The following is a 16,403-nucleotide window of genomic DNA, read 5'->3' on the forward strand; positions in this document are numbered from 1 at the left end:
TTAAGTAAACACAGAGCTGCGTTATAGTATCCTTGATTAGCAGAACTGGAGTCCTCAGATAGGATCCCACCGAAATGTGTACTGGTTAGATGAATCTGGTTAGATTCTGGTTAGATGAATGGTTTTACCTGCTGGATCCCTCACTGGTTCCCAGTGCAAGTCACTATCTTTTTCTCGGATCCATCCACAAAGCCCATGGTCAAAATTACAACTGTGTATCAGAACACCTGCAAGGAAATAACCAGAAACATGAGGAGACCACAAACCCAACAGCTAATGACAAAAATGAATTTGTGAACTAGGGGTATCTGTACAAGTGTTCTCTCCTGTCTGCACTTAATTATCCCACCAGAATGTCTCTTTGTGAGATCAAAAGGAAATCATATGAATCCTTTCTCAGCACAATTGTGTATCAGTGCTCAGCTGTAAAAATAGAACACACAATTGTTGCCAAATTATGACCTTCTTACATCATCACTTATAAAATATGATTTCCTCCTCAGCTTAAATGCTGCTTTTATATATATATTTTTTTAAAAGATAATGATGATTCACTGTTTTTGCTCAACTGATTTAACTACAGAGGAAACCAAGTGGTAAAAAAAAAAAATGTATAATTTTCCCAGATGTAACCGAACAATCTACAATTTAGAAGTTATTTTAATGAAATGGAGGGAAAAAATAAAATGTCATTATAACGGTACTAAGAATATAGGGATCTACCTGGATCATCCTTTGCTTCGTCATCTGCACTGACTCCTCTTTCAATTTCAAATATTTCAAACAAGTCATTTGAAGGCTGCCGTGGAACTACAAGAGAGAGATGCATTTTGTTTTGTTCCAATGAGGCACTGACAAAGAAGTATTACCTTTACCGATGGGGCAGGGGGAAAAGACCTAGGTATTTCACTCATCTGGAAGAATCCAAAATATTTAATCACATTTCACATGAAGATTCATGAAGTTTGTTCTGCAGAGATCTTATACTGTAACATTTATCTGGGTACAATTTTTAAAAATGGGTTTCAAAAGTTTCTAAAATTCAACATAAAATACATTTAAAAGTCTTTATCTGGAAAATACATTTTAAAACAGCTACCAATTGCGAGCAAAATATCTCTATGAAATTCTAAAACTTGTCTATGAAAGATATATTATGAACTCTAAATTAAGGCTGTTTTAATGGAAAAAAAAAATGCCCATAATTGCAGCAAATGGTTTGACTTTCTAACCAAAACATGGACTCCTCTCCAGTGAACCCTACGTATGCTATGGCTTCTGGGCTTAAGCAGGTTCCTTGGCTCCTTTAAGATCAAATCCAAACTCCAAATTGCACAGCATTCACAATCCACCCCCCAAAACACACAATACTGCCCAAATATGCCATTCGTGTTCACGTCTCTGACCCCATCCCCAGCTTGGGATGCTCTTCTTCCTGGTAATTAACCAGCCAAACTTCCCCTCTCTGTTCAAGGGTCAGTGTAAATATCACTGCCTGGGTGAAAGCTTTCACGTTCTAGGCGAATTCAAATGCTCCCCCTCGTACTCTGATGGCTCATGTTTACATGCCTCTATTACACTCTTTCCTAAAGAACTGCAGTTATTTACACACATGTGTGTCTCTCCCTCTGCTGGTCTCTGAGGTCCTGGAGGGCATCGATCATGTCTTACTCATGTGGCATTCCCAGGGCCTGACCTAGTGACAGGCACTCCGTAAGTGTTTACTGAATGAATGGGAAGGTCTTGTCAGAAACCCATGTACTTTGTCAACCCTTTTCCTCAAATGAAACAAGTGGGACAGAGCTGAAAAATACACTTTAAAAAATGGATTCGTATAAATCATTATTTGCTCATTCATTCAATGTACATCTGATTGCCACCCATATGCCAAGCACTGGGGTAGGTCCCGAGGAGACAAGGTAAAAGGGTGAACAAGACCAACAAGGACCTGGCCCCTGTGGAGCTTGCATTCTGATGGGAGAGGCAAACATTAAACATGTAGATAAAAGGACACCACAACTCTAAATTCTGATGAAAACTAGGACGGAAAAACACCAGAGGATGTCAGGGAGAATAGCTTGGTTGCGAGTGGGGAGTGTGTGAGAACGTTGGTGGCAGTGGAGGGGAATTCTTGGCCAAAGATCAGGGAATCCTCCCTTTTCTTTGCCAGAACTTAAATTAATTAGCTCTATTTTTATAAGGCAGGGAGTAAAAGATGTAGAACACCAAGGAACACACATCAGTCAAATCGGTTCTCTTTCATTAATGTTCCAATTATTTTTAGCAGTAATTTTTTAAGTAAATGAACCCATAATATTTGCACTGATTTTTTGAGCTTACTGCTTTTGAAGTTTTTCCTTTTTGTTGCAAAAGTCCAAACAGTGAACCCCTTCCTCTTCCACTCCCCCCACTCAAATATACCCCTCTACACACAGCCTGAGAAAGATGGAAGAAGAGAAGCGGGTCAATGGACAAGATCTTGGGACACAGCCTGATCACAGGTGCCCTGGGAGAGGCAAACGGCTGCCCTCTTTTACACTCAGATGACTGACAGCAATGGCATCCAATTCCAGCTTTCCTTTCCTCACTTGGAGCTCTGAGAGGGAGACCGCCTCTTATTTACTAGAAATATTACAGAGTTGTAGGCATACATGCTTCATTTCTCATGACAGAGAAAGTTAAAAAAAAACACACACACACACAACTCTATAGAACAACACTTTTGTTCCCTTCTCTTGTTGTAACTTATATAAATCATCTCTGGATTGTAATAGTTCAAATTTTACAGTACCATATTTTAGGGGCATTATGTTGGTTTGTCAGCACCCTTTTCTACAAATGAAGGATGGTCAAATGGTAAATGGAGTCTTGGTGCAGAGGGAGACGATCCTAGAAAGGTTTCCTGGCACAGGGACCTGTTTTATAAAAGGAGATCAAGGACGTCCTCTCTGAGCAAGCACCATTCAGTCTGAGAGGGAAATAACATGGAACCTTCCAGGCAAAAAGCAAAGTGCTGGAGTGGGGGAAGACGGAGTGTTTCAGGCAGTAAGTACAAAGATAGTGCTCGGGAACATTAGAGAAAGGAGTTCACAGTGTCTGGAGGATGCTCAGAAACGAAAAAAGTGGGATGGGAGGAGGTTAAAAGGAAGGAATGAGACCACACGTTTGGAAAACAGTCACCCAGAAAATTAGTTATCTAACAACTTGCAAAGTGCCAGATGGTTATTGGTATTTTAGGCACTTGGTTTCCAGGAACCTTTTAATTTAGCAGCGGACGATCATGCACACCTTCATTGCAATTCACTGGGAAACATGCCAAGGAATTCAGACCTGAAATGCTCAGCAGCTATTAGTTCTTACAATTTTGTGTGCTCCAGTCCGTAGCTCTGCCCAAGTACTGAACGAATCCTCCTTCCTTACACATACCAGTATGGATTGGTAAGCATCCCACTGAAGTGTCGAGAGAAGGTTCACTACTCACTCCCTGGTATGTTTTACAGTTTATATAAAAATATTAAGTGAAATAATTTCCACTATGTACAAGAGAAACAGATGAACAAACAAAAAAAACCAGACTAGAAAAAACAGTGATAAGAAATACACTCCCACACTTCACACTTATATGGTCGATTAACATATGACAAAGGAACCAAGAATATACAATGGGGAAAGGGCAGTCTCCTCAATAAATAATGTTGGGAAAACTGGACAGCCACATGCAAAAGAATGAAACGGGATCATTTTCTTACACTACACACAAAAAAATGACAGAATGGGCTAAAGACTTGAACGTAAGACTTGAAATCATAAAACTCGTAGAATAAAAACCATAGGCGTTACGCTCCTTAACGCTGGCCTTGGAGATGATTTTTTTAGATCTGACGCTGAAAGCAAAATAAATAAGTGGGACTACATCAAACTAAAAACCTTCTGCGCAGGAAAGGAAATGATCGACAAAAATGAATGGGAGGAAATATTTGCAGATCATTTATCTGATAAGGAGTTAATAGCCAAAATATATAAAGAACTCATACAACTCCATAGGAAAACAACCAATCTGATTAAAAAAATGGGAAGATCTGAAGAGAGATTTTTCCGAAGAAGATATACTAAAAGTGCATGAAAAGGCACTCATCATCACTAATCACCAGGGAAATGCACAACAAAACCACGATGAGATAGCACCTCACATCTATTAGAATGGCTACTATCAGAAAGATAGTGGGCCCCGGAACAACACGACTGTGAACTGTACGGGTCCACGCTTATGCATATGGGTACTTTTCACTGAACATGTGCAACACAGATCCACCACACCGTCCGCAGCTGGTTGAATCCGCCACACGATATGGAACCTTGGATGGGGCGGGCCAAATGTAAAGTTATACGCAGATTTTCAACTGTGCAGAGGGTCAGTACTCCAACCCCTGAATTGTTCAAGGGTTGACTGCCCAGGAAATAACAGATGGTTATTTGCATGCGGAGAAAAGGGAACTGTCATGCACTGTTGGTGGGGATAGGAATTTGAAAACATTATGGAGAGTCCTCAAAAAATTAAAAATAGAACTACTGCGTAATACAGCAATTCCACTCTTGGGTATATATCTGAAGAAAGTGAACACACTAATTTGAAAAGATATGTGCACCCCTGTGTTCACTGCATTGTTTACAACAGACAAGACATGGAAACAACCTAAGTTCCCATCAATAGATGAATGGGAAAAGAAGCGGTGGTATATACATACACACAATTAAATGTTCCTCAGCCATAAAAAAGAATGAAATCCTGCCATTTGTAACAACATGGATGGATCCTGAGGGTATTATGCTAAGGGTATTATTATGTCAGACAGAAAAAGACAAATACTGTATGATCTCACTTATATGTGGCATCTAAAAAAAAAAATAGCTCATAGAACAACAGATTGGTGGCCGCCAGAGGCAGGAGGTTGGAGGTGAATGAAATGGGTGAAGGGGGTCAAAGGGTACAAACTTCCAGTTATAAGTAAATCATGAGGACGTATAATGTATGCATGGTGACTGTAGTTAATAATACTGTGTTGCATATTTGAAAGTTACTAAGAGCAAATCTTAAAAGTTTCCAATCACAAGAAAAAAAAAATTTATAACTGTTTGGTGACAAGCGTTAACTAGACTTATTGTGGTGATCATTTTGTAACATATGCAAATATGGAATCATATTGTACACCTAAACCGATGTAATGTTATATGTCCATATACATCAATAATAATAATAAAGAAATACACCAATATGCTAATAGAAGTAGTCTGAGTACTGGAAATAAAAGTAATGTTTTATCATTTATTGGTTTGTCTTTTGTAATTCTGTATTTTTTAAGATTGTTTATAAAAAGGATTTCTATTATGAAAAAAAAAGTACCTAAAACATTGAAAGAAAAGAGAGTTCTGTCAGAGTATATACACAGTCTCCTACCCCATAGCAGCTATATGTCTGTTATTTGTATTTTGATTGCTTAAAGAGAACTTTGAATAGTCTTGATACCTGTTATTAAATGTGAGGCTATGAAATTGAGATGTATTTGTGAAATTCAAACATATTCTTTGATTCAGTGCAGAAAATGCTAATTAAAATACATGACTAGCCTTATCTAAAAATAGAATTACAACCGGGAGAGATGCTAACACACACACACACACACACACACACACACACACACATATATTTATATTTATAAAGACAAACACATATCTGATATTTTCTGTAGTTGGACCATTAATCCTTAGAATCAGAATGGTGTAATTTTAGAGATTAGAAAAGGATACGAGAAATGCTAACAATACAATTCCTCTACCGTCTGTCTGTCCATCCTCCCTCCCGCTATTCCATCCACTTATTAATGCTCTCAATCAAGAAACTGACCATCCACTGAGTACGAGGCACTAGGCTCACTTTTGTGAAGCAATGAGCGTACTCTTTCCTTCATGGGATCTACATTCTAGAGGTGAAGACAGGCATCTAACAATCTCCCATGTAATGGATGCTTTAAAGGAGAACTAGAGGATGCTATGTGAGCTTTGGTGGTGAGGGGGAGACGGGGGGCTGTCTAAGCTAGCCCAGGAGGAAGATGCATGAAAATCTCTGAGAGGTGCTGCTTACACCGCGACCTGAAGGATGAGTCACTGTGAGCTAGCGCCCTAGAGAGTGAACGGGTGTGAACTCAAACATCATTCTAGGTGTAGAGCTCACAGGGGGAGAGGGAGGGGGAGGGAAGGAGGGAACCAAATGAAGCTGGAGATGCAGGCAGACGTTGCAGGGCCTTTTAAAGCTCTGTAAATATTGTGGACTTTATTCTGGCGGAAACTGGAAGTCTCAAAGATTCTAACAGAGGAGCGCCAAGATCAGGTACATCATTCTGGCTGGAGCACAGAGAACGAACAGGAGGGAGGAGGGAGTGGCTGTCAGAGGGCAGTTATGACCGAAATTAACATAAAAAAAAGAATGTTCATATACTCTTTAGAAGATTTATTTCTCAAACATTTTTCTTCCATTAGTTAACGTTTCATCCACCAAGACGTATGTCTTATAATCTTGCGCATGAACTAAAACACAGGGAACGTACAGGCACTGAAGCGAGCAGACAGCCGGATAAAAACGTGGTTGGCGGGGGCTCAGGGGCCCAGTACGTTCTAGCGGCTGGGGAACCCCGGAGCCCTGGAGCCTGTGAGAAGAACTGGCCACACAGATAAGCAAGAAACTTCTTAAAAGGAACTCCATCCCAGAACATTCTATTAAATATATTTTCCCCAGGGATATAATATTAATCTATAGCCTGCGTTCATGAATGAAGTTTCCCAAAGAGTCAACTGCATATTTTTACCAAAAAGCATTAAAAGCACAGTGAAGTAAATGTAAATATTATCACACACACCTCCCACTGCCAGACTTCCTGCAAACAGTAACTACTATAGCAGAATGTAAGCACAATTTATTAAAGGTAGGTTTGCAAATTCTGTTTCTGTTCTAGGGTGACTCCCATGACATTACCCAGGCCAGTTCTGGCATTTGTTGTTGGACTAAAAGATTAAAGATAACACGGTCTTAAATTCTTTCTATGCTTAGGGATTTAGTTCATCTGAAGAGAATGGTGTGTATGTAACTTTCCTAATATCCTGAAGGCTCTTTCTGGTGGCGAAATTTAGAGATGACAGAGTGGGGATGAGTGGCAAGGGTTTTAAGAGGCCACCTCTTGCATCTCCCCTCCACACTGCTTTCTCTTCTCCTCCTCTCCCTCTGCCCCCTCCCTTTTCTCCTCTGCCCCTTTTCTTCCCTCTCCAGATGAAGCACATACACATTATAGCTTTAAATTACCAGAGAGAAGCAATAAAAAGATTGGAAAAGAGATTCTGACATTTCCTTAACTACATCAGAGAAAATTCCCAGCCATCTACTGATTACTAGCAAAAAGCAAAAGGCTGCTGGGCTCCACAGAAATAAGCCCTTGGTGCTAAAGCTTTCACTGCGTAGGAAAAATCCAAAAAGTTCAAAAGACACCTTTGGGCTGAGAGTACAGAGCAGAACTGGGAAAAATTAAGTCTCTAGTGAAAGGTGGAGCACACACCCAGCTAACAATAATGAGCCCCAATGTGTGACTCCCCTCTCTCTCTTCTAATAAAGTTTCAGAACAACTTGAAGTACCGCCTGCAGCAATTTCTAAGTGTGGCCATAAAGGTGATGACTCAACTTTTCTAGATCAGGAGATCATTTGACAGCGAACGTGGAGGGAGAGAAGAAGGGAGGAGATGAGAGAGGGGATGCAGGGGGGAGGCAAGAGATGGCATCTTAGACCCCTTGTCTTTCATCCCCACTCTGTCATCTCTAAAGATCCCTGGGTTTTGCCACCAGAACCGTTTTTATCCCCTTGCCCTCTTCTAAGCCGAAGGAAGTCAGAAGGTTAGGTGCTGTCAGGACTGAGTCCGAGCCCTGGAACAGAACGCAGGCGGTGCCATAGCCGACTATTTGACTACAGTATAGCTGCTTGGGTGAGTGTGGCACGAACACCCCCCGAGGTGACACAGAAGCCCACCTACTGTGGGGGACAGGGGTCAATGCCCTCAGGCCAAATGAATCACTTTAGAGGAAGAAAGGAAGCTTTTATTTCTGATATTTATCAGACCCATCATGTATGTTTCTCATCTAGACAGACCCATCTCTGAAAAGGCTGTTGTTACTGTTCACTGGGTAGAGAAGTTGAGGTGATGCTGTCTCTGATTTAACATCACAACTGTTCAATTAGGTACCGTAAACACCTAAATAAAACCAAATGTTCCAATTATTTGGTCGTAAGTAAAGGGTCTATGAAATAGCAGCTTTCTATTTTCATTTTCTCTGCTCCCCTAATAGCTCATACTTGCAAATCAATTTGTTTCTAAAGGATCTTGTTAGTCAAAAATAACATTTAAAATATTGTGAACATTAAAACTGTAATGAACCATAATAAAAAGCATCAGAAAAATATAAACTCAAAACCAGAACACAAAATAGGGCTGTGTTTTTATGAGTTAAGTAGGAAATGTTATCATTACCATATCAATGAATTCAACAACATCAACAGAAGTAGTATAGCTATTGTGTATTGAGTTCTTATTCTACGCCAAGCACTCTCTCACCTAATTTTCACAACAGCCCAATGTAGTAGATACTATTATTATCACCACTTACGGATGAGGAAACAAAGTCATAGGAAGATTTAGTAACATGCCCCAAATCTCAGAGTGGCTATGGCACAATACTTTTCATTACAACTCTATACAAAAATGTGCATAAAACTCAACAAAAAATCTGATTTCTGACTTTGGTCACGTTCACCAAGAACTCAATTTATACTTTCCGGAAAGAGCTATTTTTTTCTTTACCAGCCATCATAGGATCCAATTAAAATATACATAAAATGCCTTGAAAACTTTCAGAATTCACAGCACCAGAATCTGACCTACAAGCAGTCCTTCAAAACACTCGCTGAAATTTCATCTTCAGGGAGATGTCAGGCATCTTCTCAGGGTCTCTCTAGGCCTTACGGTTTACTAGGAAGCAAACTAGTTTGAAGACCTGTTCACCCCTCAGCAGAAACAATCTTTCTACTCATCACCACATAGAATCAGAAAAGATCATATTTCCATGACTAAGAACAATGTGATCACACCAGCCAGACTCTGTAAAATCCGTAAAAGGGAAATGAGAGAAAAAACCTGTGGACAGCAGGCAGCCAAGCAGCAATCGTTAAAGTGCAAACAGTTTTGTTCTTACTGGTGGTGCTTGGAATTTCAACACATTCTCATGAACATCACAGCAACAATGAGTCTGGTTTTCTGATACGGCCACTGGTAAGAGCACCTGATATGTATTACAATGTATTCTATAATCTTTACTCTGCAACACTTTTTTTCTTTATATGACCCAGATGCTATATGCTACATTTTAGGCACAATTTTAAACAACCCACATCTGGCTAATTCTGTCTCCATTCAAGACATGCTTCTGCTGGGTTGGAGCTGCCATTATGGTTTAGAGAGCCCTACTCTTCAGTGTAGTCAGCAGATCAGCAGTGTTACTTACTTCTGAGCTTGTTAAAAATGCAGAATCTCAGGCCCTAACCTAGACCCACTGAATCAAAGTTTTCATTTTAGCAAAGTCTCTGTGTGACCTGTACACACACTAAAGACTGAGACGTACTTCCCTAGAAAGTCCGATTTAGTAAATTGGTGGTAGGGATTAGGTATCTACATTTTCAATAAGCACCCTAGGTTATTCTGGTTCAACTGGGCTTCTGATAACACTTTGAGAAAAATCTACTTCCTGATCCAAGTGCTATTATATTCCTTGCAGAGCTTCCTAGCTAAAACTGGACAGATCTGACGTGCTCAATTGTAAAGACATTTTGAAAGGTTAAAAATAAGTTAAAACTTTGAATGAATTTTTAAAAACCAGTAAGTTCTAAATAAAGCTAACATGATTCACAATCAGAATCCCCCCGGGGTACTTTTTCAAAACACACGACTCAACTCTCCTGCTGGGAGAGCGGGATTCCATTAACCCTGGCCCTTCTCCTAAGGATTGACTACTATAATAAATTACTGTGACCAGTGACAGTGGGAATGGGAAGATTAAAAATCACTGCATGAGGATAACACAAAGACAATGAAAATCACCCCAAATATCAACAACTGGATAGATCCATGGTTACTATTTTGGTCTTTTTTCTTCCAGAATTTTATATTCATCCAGACATATGAAGACGTGTATTTTACACGTAATTGGGATCAAATGGTATGCACAGTTTTGTATATTCTTTTCACTTAACATTTTTATAAGCTAGGTACTTTCCCAAGTCATTAAACATTTTTTTAAAAAAAACATTACTTCATACTATTTCATGGTATTGCTAGACTGGAATTGCATTTTCCCCTAATGTCCTTTACTTTGGATTCTACATAATGTTTTTCTTATGTTCTCTGCTCTGGGATACCTCCTACCTGCTCTTATACCAGATTTTTATCTTTGGTGTTCACTTGGTCTCCAACTTTTTAGCAATCCCCTACAGCATACCTCTGGTGTCCAGACAGGCAGCCCACCAGTTAAATCTGCCTTTCTTGCTCTAAGTCTGCCCAGCACTTTTCTGCTCTCCCCTCCCTCCCAGGCTCTTCCAGAGTCCAAGATCAACCCACTGGTCTCAGAAACCATGCAAATGAGAGCTAATGGTAGAAGGCTGTTCGATTTGTGGAGCATGGTCTCTATAATTCTTAGTTCAGCCCAGCCTGATCTGAAGTGGGTTACAATAAACTCTAATCCCAACAGTTAAATAAACCCAGTTAAATCCACTCAGGAAATGACGCACATTATATACCTCTCCAAGAGATTCACAGTGACCATTAGCATATTGAAAAGTCCCACACTTAACAAACCTATTTAAGTGGCTAAACCAAGGGTCTCTTAAATTTATTTGACCTTAGAACTTCTTTAGGCATACACTTGCATAATATTCCAGAGAATTAATGTTCTATGAAACACACTTTGAGAAGCACTGGTCTGTCCCATTAGTGAAGGAACAAGAATTTCATGCTATATCAGGTAACTTTAGTGTTGCTCAAATCATGTCTATAGGGCTAGCCCTGCAAATACATCTGGTTATAATTCTGTTCACACAATTTGAAAAACCTAGGGTTCCTCAAGTTAAAATTATTTTTAAAACACATGTTTAATATTTCATATCATACATAAAAAGTTATTTCCTTAATCATGTATTATTTAAATGCTCCTGGGACTTCCCTGGTGGTGCAGTGGTTAAGAATCTGCCTGCCAATGAAGGGAACACGGGTTTGAGCCCTGGTCCGGGAAGATCCCACGTGATGCGGAGCAACTAAGCCCGTGCGCCACAACTACTGAGCCTGCGCTCTAGAGCCTGTGAGCCACAACTACTGAGCCCGTGCGCCACAACTACTGAGCCCGCACACCATGACTACTGAAGCCCGTGCGCCTAGAGCCCGTGATCCGCAACAAGAGAAGCCACCGCAATGAGAAGCCCGCGCACGGCAACGAAGAGTAGCCCCCACTCGCTGCAACTAGAGAAAGCCCGCACACAGCAATGAAGACCCAGCGCGGCCAAAAATAAATAAAATAAATAATAAAAGTACAACAGAAAAATTATTTGAGCTAGTTTCAGGAGCTAGGAAATATATACTTTGAAACATTATCTCTAAATTAACATTGTTTTCCTTCTCACTAACTTTGACTTTTCAGATTTAATAATCCACTGAATAGAACATCAATCTCCAAAAAGGAAGGGAGGAAAGGGAGAAAGAGAGAAAAAGATGATGGAAGCACAATTAAAAACCTCCCCATATTATAAAAATAAGTAACAATCAGGAAAGAATATTTTTTATTTCTTAAATATAGATTTAATGTGTTACTAAACTAGCTTTTGTATGGAAATTGATTACATGATGATAATTTTTATTTTAAAATGTCATGAGTGATTGATCTAATCATTCATTTCTATGTCCCACAAATAGTATTCAATTGCTGATTATGTGCCAGGCATTATTCTAGGTTCTTGAGATATACCAATGAGCAAAACAGAGAAAGACTCCTGCCCCTCAAAAAGCTAATATTCTAGTCAGAAGAGACAAAAATAGACATTATAAATAAGTAAACAAGATAGTATATAGAAGGTGATAAATGCTATTTAAAAAAACAGTAGAGAGTTGTGAGATCAGGTGTGCTGGCAGTGGCTGCAGAGGTCACAGTATTGAAGAGGGGTGGGTGAGAGTGGCCTCACTGGCAAGTTGAGATGTGCATGAAGAGGTGAGAAAGTGAGACAAGCTGATAGCAGGAGGAAGAGTGTTCCAGAAAGAGGGAAGAACTGGAGCAAAAATCCTAAGATGGGAGAAGCTGGAGGAACAGCGAGGAGGCTGGAGTGACGTGAACGAGGGGAAGAGTGCTAGGAGATGTGACCTAAGGACTTTGGAAGCCGCTGGGAGGGCTTCTGTTCTCACTGAAGGAAGTGGATGCTAATGCAGAGCTTTGAACAATGACATCTCATTTAAGTTTTCAAAGATGACTCTGGCTGCAGGGTTGAGGAGAGACAGCAGAGGGACAAGGGTGGGAGCAGGCAGACAGGCTGGAAGGCTACTGCAGTACAGATCCGCGGGTTCTCATCCGTCATTCTCAAATCCAAAAGCTGCTTCCATAAACTCATTAGGTGGCAAATCTAACCTTCACTTAACCTAACTTAAATGGCTTTAGTAGCCAAATGAGTGTAAATATTCATGTTTTCCTGTAGAAACATTAATATGCTTCAGTGTGTGCTATACAGCAAATGCGCCTTATTACTTTTCTAAAATCTAAAAAAATGCTGTATTACTTATCTGGAAAAAGGATTTTGGACCTGTACACCAGGGGGAAGGATGGCCTGGGCCAGAGTGGTAGCCCTGGTGATGGTGAGCAGTAGCCACGCTTCAGATATGATTTGAAGGCAGGGCTGACAGGATTTCCATACAGCTTGGATGTGCGTATAAAAAGTAATTTAAAATGACTCCAAGTTTTTTGGCCTTAGCAATTGTTAGGATGGAGGTGCCATCTCCTGGGGTGGGAAAAGCTGTGGGTAGAATGTGTTTGGGGTGACGATCAGGAATGATTAGACAAGTTGAGTTTGAGACATGTATCTTCATCCAACTAGAGCAGTTAAACAGGCAGGTGATATACAAGTCTAGAGTTTGGGGAGAAGTCTGGGCTAGAGAGGTACTTGTGCTATAATTGTTTTTCTTCCTTGATTTCCTTTTAGAATATCTTTATAGTCTTTTCTTGGGGGACAATACGTACCTACACACACACACACACACACACACACATTACAGAGGAAAGTTCTGTTTGACAACCTCTTCCATTAAACATATATATCTTTCAATGTACAGAAAAACACAACTGAAGTATGGGGCTATTTGGAGACTGTCCAAGAGTGGCTGTAATTAACATCACCTGAAAATTCATGGAATGAGGAGAGCCAAAGTCTACTCTCAGACCGGTGGAGAATAAGGATGGCTTAAGAAATTATTATGCCAGAAATGAAGAAAATAGTCAATGAATAAATGGTGTTGAACTAAAATAGTGCTAAGCTTCCTTTCTGTTTTCACAATGAATAAATACTAGTTATTTGTTCTGAATTAAAAACTTAGAACCACTCCGTTATTTGGAATATATGCTAAAGTCTCCAGACAGCAAATTAAGAAGTGTCCAAAATATCCTCATCCATGCTGACATCCATGCCAGCAGCTAGGGCTGAAGATGAAATGAGAGTGGAATTTAATTTTTGGCAGGAATATCCAGAGGCAGCAATGCTATCTGTGGCATGCAACAGCCTTGGCATGGGATCAAGGTAATTCTTTCCCAGGGCATGTCTTTAAGATCACACTCTCTTAGAACAAGTGCTCTCAAATATCATCGGAACTCCGTGTCTCCCCAGTTTCATCCTGCTAAATTCTGTTGGTGAACTTCAATGTTATTTTTAATTCATATGTGTATTGGTATAGAGAGGAATAATGGGAAGCAAGAGAGACTTTTAAAAAGAGAACACATTAAAAGGCTCAGAAAGAGGTTGAAAATTGCAAATTTTGTTCTGGTAATAAGGAAACAACCTCTTCCTCCTTCAAAACTTCTTCTTTACCTATAGCCTCTATCACCATTGGTGGTACCCAGTCACCCATTAAAAATCTGGACTCTTTAAATCCAACCTAGCTCCAGTTTAGATTTAACCACCAGTTTACAGTAAATACAAGGGGTAGCTGTCCAGTTTTTCTCATCAATCCTTGGCTCAACCTGCCAGTTTGTTGGTAGTTTATTGCATATGCTGTGCTGCTTCCTATGCTTGTGCCTCTGTTGTGTGGTCCCCGAGAACTATAATGCCTCCCTTTTTTCATCCCCTTTGTCCCATTTCAGTCAAGAAGCCTCCCCACTCCCCAAACTGTCCCCGGCCAAAGATGGGTTAGGTACCCTTTCTCTCTACCCCCATAACGTTCCACACAAATCTCTCCCACTAACATAGTACCACAGTTATCTTCGGGGCAACTGTCTTTTCCACCAGACTATAAGGTTTTCTGTTTTACCTTTGTAAGCCCAATGCCTAATATAGGGCCTGGCATTCTAAAACACACTAAAAATGTTTACTGATTGAATGAATGAACACTTAGATTAAAAGTTAAATGGCACGTGCTATATTAAGCTCCCCATCTCTGAGAGTTTTCAAGTAAATATGAATATGTTAGGAGAATTCTCATACTGGATAGAAGCTGTGATCTACCATATAACTTTGTGATACTCCTTCCATTTCTATTCACATTCTTACTTGCCCAACTGACTGGCTTCTATATAGCTCTTTACAATATTTAACAATAGGGATATATAACTCACACTTTATATAACTAATTCTTTTTATGAGTTTTATTCTTATTCAAGCCATGGCCTGTGGTTGAAATGCCATCATAAAGAGCTTATTAAAAATGTGCTAACACAAAAGACCCCAAATAGCCAAAGCAATCCTGAGAAAGAAGCACAAAGTGGTAGCATCACACTTCCTGATTTCAAGCTATACTAAAAAGATATAGTCATCAAAGAGTATTGTACTGGCATAAAAACAGACATACAGACCAATGGAACAAAATCAAGAGTCCAGAAATAAACCTAAGCACATGTGGTCAAATAATATTTGACAAGGGAGCCAAGAATACTCAAGGGAGAAAATTCAGTCTCTTCATAAATGGTGCTGGAAAAATTGGATAGTCACATGCAAAAGAATGAATCTAGACCCTAATCTTACACCACTCACAAAAATTAGCTCGAAATGAATTAAAGACTTGAACATAAGACCTGAAACCACAAAACTCCTAGAAGAAAACATAGGAAGAAAGCTCTGTGACATGGGTCTTGGCCATGATTTTTTGATATGACACCTAAAGCACAAGCAATAAAATAACAAGTGGGGTGACATCAAACTAAAAAGCTTCTGCACAGCAAAAGAAACCATCAACAAAATGAAAAGACAACCTATGGAATGGGAAAAAATATTTGCAAATTGTGTATCTGGCAAGGGGTTAACATCTAAAATATATAGGGAACTCATACAACTTAATAGCAAAAAATCCAATAATCCAATTAAAAAGTGGGCAAAGGACCTGAATAGGCATTTGTCCAAAGAAGATATACTAAATGGCCAGCAGATACATGAAAAGATGCTCAGCATCATTAATTATTAGAGAACGCAAATCAAAACCACAATGAGATATCATCTCATACCTGTTAGAATGGCTGTTTACCAAAAGGACAAGAGATAACAAGTGTTGGTGAGGGTGTGGAGATAAGGGAAGCCTGATGCGCTGTTGGTGGGATTTTAAGCTGGTGCAGCCACTATGGAAAACAGTATGGAGGTTCCACAAAAAACTGAAAACAGAACTACCATATGATCCAGCAATCCTAGTTCTGGGAATATATCCAAAGGAAATAAAAACACTATGCGTAAGAGATATCTGCACCTCTTCGTTCACAGCGTTATTTACAATAGCCAAGACATGGAAACAACCTAAGTGCCCACTGACAGATGAATGAATAAAGAAATTGTGGTATATATAAACATATATACGGTGGAATATTAGTGAGCCGTAACAATGAGAATATCCTGCCATCTGAGACAACATGGATGGACCTTGAGGATAGAATGCTAAGTGAAATAAATCTGACAGAGAAAGGCAAATACTGTACATGACCTCACTTATATGTGGACTATTAAAAGAAGACAAACTCATAGAAAAAGGGATCAGATTTGTGGTTACTAGAGGTGGGAAGGGAGAATAGGATGAAGGTGGTCAAAAGGTACAAA

General features: G+C 39.7%; 1 protein-coding gene across 4 annotated transcripts in view; it reads right to left on the minus strand.

Annotated features, from left to right (window-relative positions):
- The window catches only part of NPNT (nephronectin), a 74,616-nt gene that overhangs the window by 11,850 nt on the left and 46,363 nt on the right, over positions 1–16,403 (minus strand). For 3 of the 4 annotated variants that reach the window (XM_061192075.1, XM_061192073.1, XM_061192074.1), the window contains 2 exons: positions 724–810; positions 129–227 (listed from right to left, as the gene is read on the minus strand). The exons of the other annotated variant lie outside the window; for it this stretch is intronic. In XM_061192075.1, the coding sequence (XP_061048058.1) occupies positions 129–227; positions 724–810 (186 nt within the window). The remainder of the gene's footprint in view (positions 1–128; positions 228–723; positions 811–16,403) is intronic. 4 annotated transcript variants of the gene reach the window in all.

The sequence above is a fragment of the Eubalaena glacialis genome, chromosome 5 (assembly GCF_028564815.1).
Source record: "Eubalaena glacialis isolate mEubGla1 chromosome 5, mEubGla1.1.hap2.+ XY, whole genome shotgun sequence".
NCBI lineage: Eukaryota > Metazoa > Chordata > Mammalia > Artiodactyla > Balaenidae > Eubalaena > Eubalaena glacialis.